Source organism: Entelurus aequoreus, linkage group LG24 (genome assembly GCF_033978785.1).
Source record: "Entelurus aequoreus isolate RoL-2023_Sb linkage group LG24, RoL_Eaeq_v1.1, whole genome shotgun sequence".
Taxonomy (NCBI): domain Eukaryota; kingdom Metazoa; phylum Chordata; class Actinopteri; order Syngnathiformes; family Syngnathidae; genus Entelurus; species Entelurus aequoreus.
Genome location: NC_084754.1, coordinates 23,983,821 through 23,996,384, shown reverse-complemented (window position 1 = coordinate 23,996,384; position 12,564 = coordinate 23,983,821). Strand labels below are relative to the sequence as shown.

The following is a 12,564-nucleotide window of genomic DNA, read 5'->3' as shown; positions in this document are numbered from 1 at the left end:
GGCCTAATGACCAAAGTATCTTAAGACCTACAGCCATGATATGAAACTCACATTTTATAATACAAATAACCAAAAAAAGAGACATAACCAAAAGTAATCAATAACCTGATTGTCTGTAAACAGGTCCAGGAAACAGTGCACCACATTTTCAGTTCTTGGTTTTGATCTGCTCCAGTTATCAGAAACCTCCAGAATGGAACCCTATAAAGAAAAACATTGAAATTGCCATAAAACATAGTAAAAGTGTAAATGAAGCCAAACATTAACATCCTCATATTAGTTGTCAGTAGACAGCAGTCCACTCACTCAGGGTCCTGCGTCTTGTGGTTGTCACAGAAAAGAAGGCAGGAAAGGGGGCGTCCCCCATGAGGACGTAATTCATGAAGACATCTAATTAGGAAAACAAAAAAGAGCAAACAGAAATATGAATAATAGATACTCCAGCACAAACAAACTGGATTGTACATCAACTTTCAAAATAAAATTGCGTATTGCTTACCTTGGCTTGTCTTTCCCTTCTTCTATGTATATCTGCCAGAACTTAATGTATCCATCATGACTGGCTGTGGCTAACACAGTTCCATCTGGAGATAGGGCCCCTTCACTGACACGCTAGTAAGAAAGTAAATTGTTTTTGTTATGTCAGTAACACAAATTATTACAATAACCAACCCAAAACAACGAAACCCACACATCTTTGAATAAAACTTGGTACTTAAAATGTTTCTCATTTCTTTTTCAGGGTATACAAGTCAACAATATGCATGAAATATTGGAACAATAGTCTTCCCTAAAATGTCTTGGTCAAGCGATGAAAAAACATTTTGCGTGGAGGCCTAGTTCTTGAATAAATCATACACCAGATTGCAAGGAAATTTTCAGAGAAAGTTTCGGAGTCATCATGCCCATCGAAAAGCTCGGTGTGGAAGTTAAGAGAGTATGCTACCATGTAAACTAGTAATTGTAAAATCCCAAAGAGAAATGTGTTGTGAGTTATTTAAAATTTAGTGCATGTATGCAAATTTGCCTCCAATACCAAGGAGCCCATTTGGAGCATATTTTGAAAAGAACATGACTTTTATGCCAAAGCACCCAACATGACTCAAACTTTAAAGAATTATTTACACAGACTGAAATTAAAGGTGGACCTTTGTAGGATTTAATAACGTTTTTATGGGTGTTTTTATGGGGTCAACTTATATTATTTTGGCAGTCCCTACTTATATCACAATATTAAATGGTTGAGCCCTACCTGAGTATAACCAGTTACTGTGATGAGACCTTCTTTCAAATCTGCGGCATCAACAGGCCAACTGACATTGCTGGCCCTCAAGACTTCAAGGTCCCAAACTTCTGCCTGGAAAAGAGCAAAACAATAACATAAATTCCAGGAATTTTGATTATATATACAATTCTGACCCTGAAACACATTCTAAGGCTACTGACTGTTGGTTATCGGCCAATAGCAAAATTGTTTCCAAAAAGTAAATATATTGATTGATTAGGCACAAAACTATTGCATGGGGATCTTGTCAAGGCTGCCACAACTGAAACATCACTTTTTTCAGCATTTGTGTTAATTTTAAAAGCTGAGACACAGGCATGTGGAGTATATGATCTGAAAAAAAAGATGTATAATAGTTGTAAAATCATAGCTAGCTTGGAAAAAATTCTGGGGTGACAAAGCCAGTGACAAATACATTTTAAATTACAGTGTGCTCTCGATTGTCTGGGGGGCTACGTTTCAAGTCCCTCTAACCCTGTGATATAGGTACGCTAGCATATGATTTTTATGGATATTATATATATTAGTCTTGTTAAGTCTTTCACACAAATTTCACACACACTTATAACTTTTCTTATGCTTATAAAACACTTAAAATACTCTAAAACCTACAACAGTTTAACAATTAAAACTTGTATGGGTACTCAAATCTCAATCTACTCAAAGGTACATCCATTTTTCATTTTATGTCTCCCGGATGTCTTACTTTGAAAGAAACCCCACCTCCAACCATGTGTCACACTAACACATTTGATGAAGACTCCTCCATCATTGTGCGCAGTTACGGTAAGTTAGCAAAATGAGTTGCAGGTAAATAAAAGCGGCGTCCCACTAATGGTTTTGCATTAATGTGAGTTTGGTTTTGTTGCAATAAAACTGACATAATTAGTACAAGAGAACTATAATGGTCTCTCCCCTTTATTGATATTCATATTATGTCACACACACACCCATCCACGCAAAGTTCAGTCAAACTGTTATCCAAAAATAGGGGATCAAATATCAATGTGCAGTCAATGTGCCATATCATACCCCTTTTCGTGATCATCTCAGCCACCGACATACAGATGCTTTTAATTGACTACGAGCAGAAATTAGTCAAATATATAGTAAATAGATAGTCAAAATAAGTCACATTTCTCCATTAAATCTGTACCCTGTCTTCATGTAGAAGGGCCAAGGTCTGGTTTGTGTCATCCTGGTTGTTGACCTCATTGTCCTCTGGGATGAAAGGGCACCAAATGAGACGGCGATGCAAGTTCAGCAGAGTGTCCTGTGGCCTTCGGATATGAATAATTATCTGATCTCTTTTAGACACATGGATTAAGGAAAGCAAGAGGAGGAAACAGTTGTTGGTTGTCTACTAAGCCAAAGCAAGTTGCAATATCACAGGTGTATGTGTAAAATCATATCAAATAATAAATAGTTTTTTGAGACATCAGATAAAATGCAACTGCTGCATCAAAAGGTTTGCTGGCTATACAAATCTCTGGTAGGTATGGCTGGTATTCTAGAAGGTGAATAGGCCAAATTGGCTGTTATGAAACCAGCAGAAAAAAATGTAGTGTAACTTCTTGTCAGGATACAGTATCGTGTTTCCGGTACATGTGAGCTGCCAAACCATCAAGTTGCCAGCTTCATCTACACAACCCAACAGAGAGCAGTCCAGGTGGGCGAAAGCCAGATCTGTGACAGCACCAGTGAAGCCTTTCAGTAGGGAACGCTCTGCGGTGCCCACACTCAATACACGTATCATGGCCTGGTTGTTGGCTCCTGCGGGTAACAATGTAATTAATTTTATTCAGTACATTAGTAGAAAATAAACTGTAGAATAATATTCTTCAGCAGTGTGTAATATTTTTAAAAACTGCATCGATCATGTACACACTCCATAACAACATCTCAAGGTTGGCGAAAAAAGTATGAGTATTTGCATTTTGCACTGGTGTACGGTAACCAGATTGCACATACAGCTTCAAAATGCAAAAAGAAGAAATTGGAGCAAAAGACAATGAATAGAGGCCTCAATTTATTAAAAACTTTAAACACAAACAGGCTGTTAAATAACAGATCAGTTTATGACTATACCATTAAACAGTCAAAATATGCGCTAAAATTTGACTTCTGATTTTCTGTTATTCGCAGTCATAACCTCCTGATAGCAAAGGCATAGAGACTTTCCGTCTTTGTATATGGAAAGATTGTCGATCTGCTCAAGCAAGGCTTCTTGTCTCATTAAAACAGTGATTTTATTCTTCCTCAAAACATTCTGAGAGCCCTTTTGCCTTTCGCAGAAGGCTATGAAAGTGTAGAGTTCTCAGAAAATTACAAGGAAGAAACGCTTTTAGCACAGATTTTGACTTTTTACTTTTGATCTGCTGATGAACAGCCGGTTTGAATTTAAATGCAGTTTTCAATCAATTGCAGACTATTGTTTTGTCTCTTTCTCCTGTTTTTGCAGTTTGATGCTCTACTTACTATCCGCCAGCGCATCATTTGAATACCGGTACTTGTAAATCAGGAACGTGTGGCCAGGAGGCGGGTGAGGCTTGAAAAACAATAATGATAAAATAAAATAAGCTGTTCATTGAACTGTATCAAAAAAAATTAATTCTGAACGATTACAATCGTTTAACATTTTCTTAAGTGTAAATCAGTGAAATTGCATAGTTCCTGATTAAATGCGGGTCAGAAAAGTGAAATGACACTACCATAAATCGTTCCTCTGTTCTTCAGTGCGCAAGAAAGCTCTTTCTGTTTGTACACTGCGCCGAGCCCTGAGTGCACTTGGGCAAACTACAGGGTAGAAAGCTAAGACAAGGTTTCCGTGAGAACATAATGTTAAAGTTTTTAAAAAATGTCAATGCCTCACTGGGTATAAACCTTACTGCACGTCACTGTTAAAAATTTAATTTTCCCATGGTTTTCCCATTTTCCTTGGTGTAAAGATTTTGTTTAGAAGCGTATTAAAACAGTCCGAGTAAATCTCTTACCTCTAATTGCTTACCTCTAATTGCATACGCCATGAAGGAATTTGACACAGCAATAAGTCTGCCATAATGATACTTGTGCTCCCATTCATATTTGGCAACTGGCTTGATTTTCACCTAAAAGAAAGACACATTTATAACTCAAACTGCATAACTAATGTTACTGTCATTCTGGATCTGATAAAAACACACTGATGGTGCACTCCATACAAGTCAACGTGAAAATGTAATCATATGAAGACTATAACGAAAGACATGTTGAACGTAAACCAAAGACAGCGCCTGAGCAAAAGAAACGTACACAAACTGTGAATCACAGGAATTAAAAGGCACCAAATATTGAGCAATTACAGAGCAGTGTTGTAAATCCCTAATATATTTTAAGACAAATTCATACCCGTGCCCCTATGCATTGATTTACATCCCAACTCATTATTGTGTTGCATTTTCATTTGTGTCATTATTGAGCTGTTTGTTGGTGCCAAGTGTTGTAATAGCTCAGTCTGTAAAAACTGTGGCTTCTTGTTTAAGTATTTCTGAGATTACAGAGGTTTCCTTGATTAAGGCACCTAACCCTCCGGGCACAGTCAATTTGGACATCCCCTCACTAGTCTCCAACAGCTCTTCTTGCAATCCTGCATTTGCGTGGTCAAGTTCTGAACTTCTGGGTGGTGTAGAACAATGTATACAACTACTACAATCAATTAAAAATTATTATTAAAAAAAAAATTATAATAAATACATTTAAAAAAACAGGCAGTGAGGCACTTAATTAGTCAACCATATTTCTGTCTTAGCATTGAATCTGACCTTCAAACATAAAAAAACCACAGCTTTTTGCATTACAACATACTTAGACATCACGAGCCATAACTTATAAAACATTAATATTTTTTCAAATCACAAGCAATACCATATTCTGTACAAGGTTGGGGAACACATATAACATGACTATGTATCAAATATGTTACGTACACACAAATAAATTCTGTGACAGAAGCTAACAGAGAATGATAAATGTATTTTCTCTTACCAACCGGTGAGACTCAAGAGCAGGGTCTGGGAAATTACTTTTTAAAGTTACCTGTTACTTTGCCATACAAGTAAATGAATTAGTAACGTAATGACTCTTTAATAAATGTAATTAGTTACTAAGGAAAGTAATCATAGCATTACTTTTTAATAAAAATATCCTAAAATATCTGGCATATGTAGTTGAAAGATGTTTCATGAAAGCAGTGTGTGTGAGTGTGTGCCTGTAAAAGACGGTGCCTTTTGTTAAGTGACCTGTGACGTCAGCAAGAAAGCCAAACAGAGCAGCATTAGCTCAGCTGTGTTTGTTAGGTCTTGCAGGACGGGAGCTTTGTTGAATCTCTTCAATGGATTGTGTTATCATTGGTTAATAAAGAGATTGAATGTGCTTCGATGGCTGTCTTATCTTCTTATCCACAAATTGGTATTGTAGGATTGCAAGCTTGTCGCTTCAATCATTGATTTGTTGTTAAATATTTCCACGTGGTAGTAATAGTAGTGTGTGTGTGATTGTGTGAATACTTATATGAGTGATGTTTCCTACTCCTATTAGATATCAGGGTAAATTATAGTGGGGTGCTGCTTGTTGCTTTCACAAGTAAAAATATATTTACTGCATTGAATTTGCTGTGTTTCTGACATTGTCATGTTGACAAAAAAACACATGAAAAGTAGCATGCCACATTACATCAAACCTATCGGCAACGGCGTAACGTTCATAAAAGTAATTAATTAGCGGTAAATAACTTGTTAATAGTAAAAGTAAAGGCGATCGCAACGTATTCCAAACACTGCTCATGAGTAACTACCAGTATAGACAAGGTCAGGAAGTAGGAGTATTCTAAATCTTACCATGTTGCTACCTCGAGCCTTGCTATTGATGCTGGAGTCCTGACTCGCCACAATCTCCACATCTTCTGAAGTGATGGCGATACAGGTAGACCGATCGTCACCAGAGAGGTGTCTGAAATTGCGGTACATTAAAATATTCAGTCTTCTTTGTTATAAAATGGACTTAGGAAATGTATTTTTTAGATATATGATCTGTGTTGGGCAAATTTATTGAAATAAGTAATCTGTTATAACTACAACTACCGGTAGTTACTTTCTCAAAAACCTAATTTCCTCACTTAAGTAATTGAATTACTATTTATAAATGTAAGTGACCGTGTGTTGATGTACGGACCGGTGTTGGAAGTGAACACTGTGGTTGACATGTTGAAATAAAAGTTGTCATAGAGCTACTGTGTCACTCTGTCGGGGTGCGACACTAATAAAGCATCAAGATGGCTCTGGGGTAGTGGCAGCTAATTGCAGGAGCTCTTTGCTCATGTGTATCCCCCTTTTGGTTCACTGATGTTTCCCTCTTGTTTTCTACCACTCGTCCCTCTCGGGGTCGCGGGGGGTGCACTGCCGAAACAGGACATTGTGATGACATAAGCAAGACACACGCGATTGTCTGGAGCGAAGACAGCATGTCAGCATGTCTGCGATGTGGATGTACTTAAACATTACCGAAATATAGCCGCAAACAGCGATCTATAAAGTGTGCAATGTGCAAATATTAAGAGGACATTGGCAGCGTTAAAGGAGAGAAAATGCAGCTCGAGCAGCAGGGTGTAGCGAATGTGACATCAGGCTCGTATCCGCACTCGCTGTTTGACGCGAACATCGAATGACAGACATAAAGAGTCACTAAACAGGGGTGCCGTCTATAATAATGCACAATAAAGAAGGAAAAAAACATATAAGTCGCATTTTTGGGGGAAATGTATTTGATAAAATCCAACACCAAGAATAGACATTTGAAAGGCAATTTAAAATAAATAAAGAATAGTGAACAACAGGCTGAATAAGTGTACGTTATATGACGCACAAATAACCAACTGAGAACATGCCTGGTATGTTAACGCAACACGTCACAGCAAGAGTCATTCAAATAACTATAACATATAGAACATGCTATACGTTTACCAAACAATCTGTCACTCCCGATCGCTAAATCCGATGAAATCTTCCTCCCCGGTGTCGCCTCTGGTATGCGCCGTTTCCTTTCTTTCTGCTGCTCGATTGCCGTTCTCTGCTGCATATTTCACTACGTCCAGCTTGTAATCTCCAGTATATGATTTCCTTTTCGCTGCCATTTTAGTTCAGCCATTCTCAGTTTTTATAAGTTACCGCCAATGTTGATGTGATCCATTTTAATAGCTACGGCAGTAGCATATAGCAGTTAGCATCCTATGACCCACAATGCACTTCTGCCATGACCCTCCCCCGCCGAATTCTTATGGTTTACGTGTGAGTGACGATTGCTGACATGTGTGTGACGATTGCTGCCATTTGGTTCGTCTCTTACGCGAATGAGATAAATAATATTATTTGATATTTTACGGTAATGTGTTAATAATTTCACACATAAATCGCTCCGGAGTATATGTCGCGCCCACGGCCAAACTATGAAAAAATCTGTGATTTATAATCCGAAAAATACGGTACATAAAACTTGTTCAAAATTAATATTCCCAGAGAAAGTTAAAATAAAACTATATTCTTAGTATCAAAAATAAAACAATAAGAACAGTTTTCATTATATCAAACATAAAAAGTGGATTAGGTAGTGCCTTTAAGGCCATGTCCACACAGAGAGTTTCAAAAACACATATTTGGGGTTAAAACAATCTCCATTCACACAAGTGTAGTTTCAAAAGTGTCTATGTCTACACACAAACACATATACCTGCTGTCATGCACATTTTGTCCAATCAGAAGCCTGAAAAAAGCAGCAATAGCTGACTTGGTGCAGCATTGCACTTCCTATTGTGTTTATTTTGATGTACTTTAGACGTACAATGACACATACATTATCTTTAAAACCTGCCTGCACGTACATACAGAACTCTGGGAACATTATTAAAGAGTGAATGCACGCCTGTGCTGCTGACACCCAACACTCATAGAATTATAACGTGTTCAGCAACATGGTGATGTCTTACATGTGCAGTGAAGTGTACATTATTTCTAAAATCAGCACGCATTAACGAGCCAAGGAAACCATTTTGCATGTTTAAGTATCTATATAAAGTGCACAAACATGCGTGTGCCGCTGCAAAACTGTCATGGAATTATAATGCATTTAATCATTGATATAGTGATGTAGTACATGTGTAATGAAGTGTGTACCGTATTTAACATCAGTACACACTACAAGGAGGACGCTACATTGATTTTTTTCAGTTGCTTGGTCGCTTTTTACGCCCGGCATATGAAAGTAAGACACGCACGGTAAGTTAACTTCAAGATTTGTCGTTACACAAGGAATAAAATCATAAAAATAATGTTCCATCTTTTTTATGACACATAGCAAAAAGTCTTGCTTGTCAATGTTGTCATCAGGTGGAGAGGTTTGACAGCGATTGTATCCAAAACAGCTGACTGTCATTTGCGCCGGCAGGAGTGTCGCAAAACCCATTTTGATGTCTTTTTTATTAATGTTGAGTGAAAATAGCAGCATGTTTACGTTCACACATACAGTAATTCCTCTTATAGTGTGTTTAAAGCCAGCAAGGCAGTGTTGAGTTTGGAAATGACACCGTACAACCGTGACGTCATCACAAGTCTCCGTTTGTGCCGTGTACACACACACGCTAAGCGGAGAGTTTTGGATCTCTACACTTTGGCCAGCGTTTGTAAAAGTCTGCATTTTTAAGGACAAAAGTATGCGTCTGCCTGTGCACAAGAGGCCAAAACGTGAGCTTTGACTACTAAACAAGGCAATTTATTTATTTATTTTTTTTAAACGACACCGTGAGGCAGCGAAGATTATTCGAATATATTTTGTAATCGAATTACTGGAGTTACTCGAGGAATCGTTTCAGCTCTAGATTTTAAGCCATATTCACCATCCCTAGTTATGATACAGGGTGTGAGAGTTACAAAAAGGTAGAACTTTAACTTACATTATCTGGGTATCCTGAGGAACGCTGGTCTCATCTGTGGAAATGGGTCTGGTGGAGTCTGACATGGTTGACAAATCACCCCCTCCAAGAAGTCCTGCTGTTCCCAATAGGCCATTCAGCTCTCCATTAAAGGACATCCGTCTCTGACCATCACCAGAATGTGCATCTGGTAAAATGTAATGTATTTCTTTCAGTTGGCATCAGGATGACATAAAAACAACACTGCATTTATTTCAAGTCAGAAAATTATAGATTTTGCAAATATTTATTCAACAACACTGTAAACAGTTTCACCAAGGACTGTTTTCACTGCTGGACTCTAGAAAGAGGTTCCGCAGCCTCCGTAGCACAACCTCCAGGTTCTGTAACAGCTTCTTCCCTCAGGCCATAAGACTCTTGAACGCACCAAAATAATCCCCTCAAGTCCCCCCCAAAAACGGATTAACTCGCTGGAATATAAAGACAATATAACCTACATCCATAAACGTGGATGCATATGCAAAAGTGCAATATATTTATCTGTACAGTAATCTATTTATTTATATCTGCACCTTATTGCTCTTTTATCCTGCACTACAATGAGTTAATGCCACGAAATGTCATTGTTATCTGTACTGTAAAGTTCAAATTTGCATGACAATAAAAAGGAAGTCTAAGTATATCATCAAATAAAACCACTGTGATTTAACATGAAGATAAATGTGTGTAAGTCAATATTGATGTATATGTTTACAATACAATCATCAATTTTAATCATACAAACTTTAATTACCAAGCTATCTACATTCCTACTCTCACCTATGGTCATGAAGTGTGGGTCATGACCGAAAGAATAAGATCGCGGATACAAGCGGCCGAAATGAGTTTCCTCAGAAGGGTGGCTGGCATTTCCCTTAAAGATGGGGTGAGAAGTTCAGTCACCCGAGAGAGACTCGGAGTAGAGCCGCTGCTCCTTCGCTTGGAAAAGAGCCAGCTTAGGTGGTTCGGGCATCTCGTGCGGATGCCTCACGAGCGTCTCCCTAGGGAGGTCCTCATTGCACGTCCCACTGTTAGGAGACCCTGCGGCAGGCCAAGGACCAGATGGGGGGGATTACATCTCCTCTCTGGCCTGGGAACGCTTCAGGATTCCCCAGGAAGTTGCTAATTTTGCTCTGGAGAGGGAAGTCTGGGGGACTCTGCTGGAGCTGTTGTCCCCGCGACCCGATTCCAGATTAGCTTGATTCATTGAGACGTTTATTAGTAGATTGCACAGTACAGTACATATTCCGTACAATTTACAACTAAATGGTAACACCCGAATACGTTTTTCAACTTGTTTAAGTCGGGGTCCACGTTAATCAATTCATGGTAAGCGGTTGAAGATGGATGGATGGAGGGAACTTTAACTATCAAAACTTTACTATATAATTCTGTATTTATACACAACAAATTCTTGGGTGAATCCTGGAAAACAATAGAGACAAGCTAAACTAATAGCATAGGCATAATAGTAGGGGCAGTTGCACTGTTTATTAGATCCACCTGTTTAATGTGGACTGCAATTATAATTAATTACGGGTGTGGCGAGGAAAAGAGACAAAAGAACTTACACCCACCCACTCACAAAACTTACCTATAACAACAAAACCCTACGTGTCCTTTTTGAAAATAATATATAACGGCCAATTGAATATATTTGGTCTTTAGCGAACTGCAGATACAAACCTCTCTGCTTTTGAAAGACCATGCTAAGTTTGACACACCGTAAAATACAACACTGTATCAAGATAAAAGTCAAAAATGAAAATAACTATAACTTAATGCAACATACCGCGTACGGCAAGTTCACGTTTGACATCAGCGTAGTAGCTAACGCGGCTAGCAGCAGGAACTGAGACCGCTGCGGCGCAGTTAGCAGGATATTCACATTTTACACACGCAGTGTCTCCACAAAGCAGAACGCTTTTTTTGGAGATTATTTGTGTTAATCTGTTATATTCTTCATTTTACAATGGAGTCGTTATTGTTAGACGGAGAGCGAGTAGCCATGTAGGCATGCTAGAAATCCAGATACGCAGCGAGCGTCTGACTCGCTTCTGCGGCCTAAAGAGGCGCTTCCACTTTCCGTTCCCGGTCAAACTCACCAGTGATGTTACCGGGACGGTCAAGCTTCAGAATGTCTCGGAGATGTTGCGTCGCGCCCTCAACATCGATATTAGAACTGAACGCCATTGGTGAGGGAATAGGGTGGTAAAGGGGTAAGTAGTATTCGTGGTTCGAAGTGAGGTTGTCAATATTCACTTCGTTCACCCGGAGCAACGGTCTAAACTTCCGGTGTGCCTGACGTTTAGGCTCCGGCCAGGATCTGGGCAAATTATTTTTGGTTCCTACCTAATTTTGGCTGGCCTGACCGTTGACAATAAACATCACATGAATCATCATATACATATATAGACATTAGGGCTGTGAATCTTTGGGTGTCCCACAATTCGATTCAATATCGATTCTTGGGGTCACGATTCGATTCAAAATCGATTTTTTTTTTTTCAATTCAATACGATTCTCGATTCAAAAACGTTTTTTTTCCCCGATTCAAAACGATTCTCTATGTATTCAATACATAGGATTTCAGCAGGATCTACCCCAGTCTGCTGACATGCAAGCAGAGTAGTAGATTTTTGTAAAAAGCTTTTATAATTGTAAAGGACAATGTTTTATCAACTGATTGCAATAATGTAAATTTGTTTTAACTATTAAATGAACCAAAAATATGACTTATTTTATCTTTGTGAAAATATTGGACACAGTGTGTTGTCAAGCTTATGTAAGCCACTGTGACACTATTGTTAATTTTTTATAAATGTCTAATGATAATGTCAATGAAGGATTTTTAATCACTGCTATGTTGAAATTGTAACTAATATTGATACTGTTGTTGATAATATTCATTTTTGTTTCACTACTTTTGGTTTGTTCTGTGTCGTGTTTGTGTCTCCTCTCAATTGCTCTGTTTATTGCAGTTCTGAGTGTTGCTGGGTCAGGTTTGGTTTTGGAATTGGATTGCATTGTTATGGTATTGCTGTGTATTGTTTTGTTGGATTGATTAATTTAAAAAAAATAAATAAATAAAAATTTTAAAAAATAATCTATTTTTTTAAAATGAGAATCGATTCTAAATCGCACAACGTGAGAATCGCGATTCGAATTTGAATCGATTTTTTCCCACACCCCTAATAGACATCATATACACTATATTGCCAAAAGTATTTGGCCACCCATCCAAATGATCAGAATGGTAGATAAAATAAATTGAATTGAATTG

The 12,564-nt window shown here is 38.1% G+C and overlaps 1 protein-coding gene across 4 annotated transcripts in view; it reads right to left on the bottom strand.

Annotated features, from left to right (window-relative positions):
- Positions 1-11,633, bottom strand: part of edc4 (enhancer of mRNA decapping 4) — a 38,821-nt gene extending 27,188 nt beyond the window's left edge. For 2 of the 4 annotated variants that reach the window (XM_062035996.1, XM_062035994.1), the window contains exons 1-10: positions 11,387-11,632; positions 9,264-9,429; positions 6,160-6,271; positions 4,293-4,392; positions 2,872-3,058; positions 2,442-2,592; positions 1,253-1,357; positions 500-612; positions 307-390; positions 106-201 (exon numbers count right to left, since the gene is read on the bottom strand). In XM_062035996.1, coding sequence (XP_061891980.1) covers positions 106-201; positions 307-390; positions 500-612; positions 1,253-1,357; positions 2,442-2,592; positions 2,872-3,058; positions 4,293-4,392; positions 6,160-6,271; positions 9,264-9,429; positions 11,387-11,474 — 1,202 coding nt within the window. In that variant the 5' untranslated portion in view covers positions 11,475-11,632. Of the gene's footprint in view, positions 1-105; positions 202-306; positions 391-499; positions 613-1,252; positions 1,358-2,441; positions 2,593-2,871; positions 3,059-4,292; positions 4,393-6,159; positions 6,272-9,263; positions 9,430-11,073; positions 11,303-11,386 lie in introns of those variants that run through there. The other 2 variants (XM_062035995.1, XM_062035997.1) reach the window with 2 other exon arrangements.
- Positions 11,634-12,564: the final 931 nt, after the last annotated feature.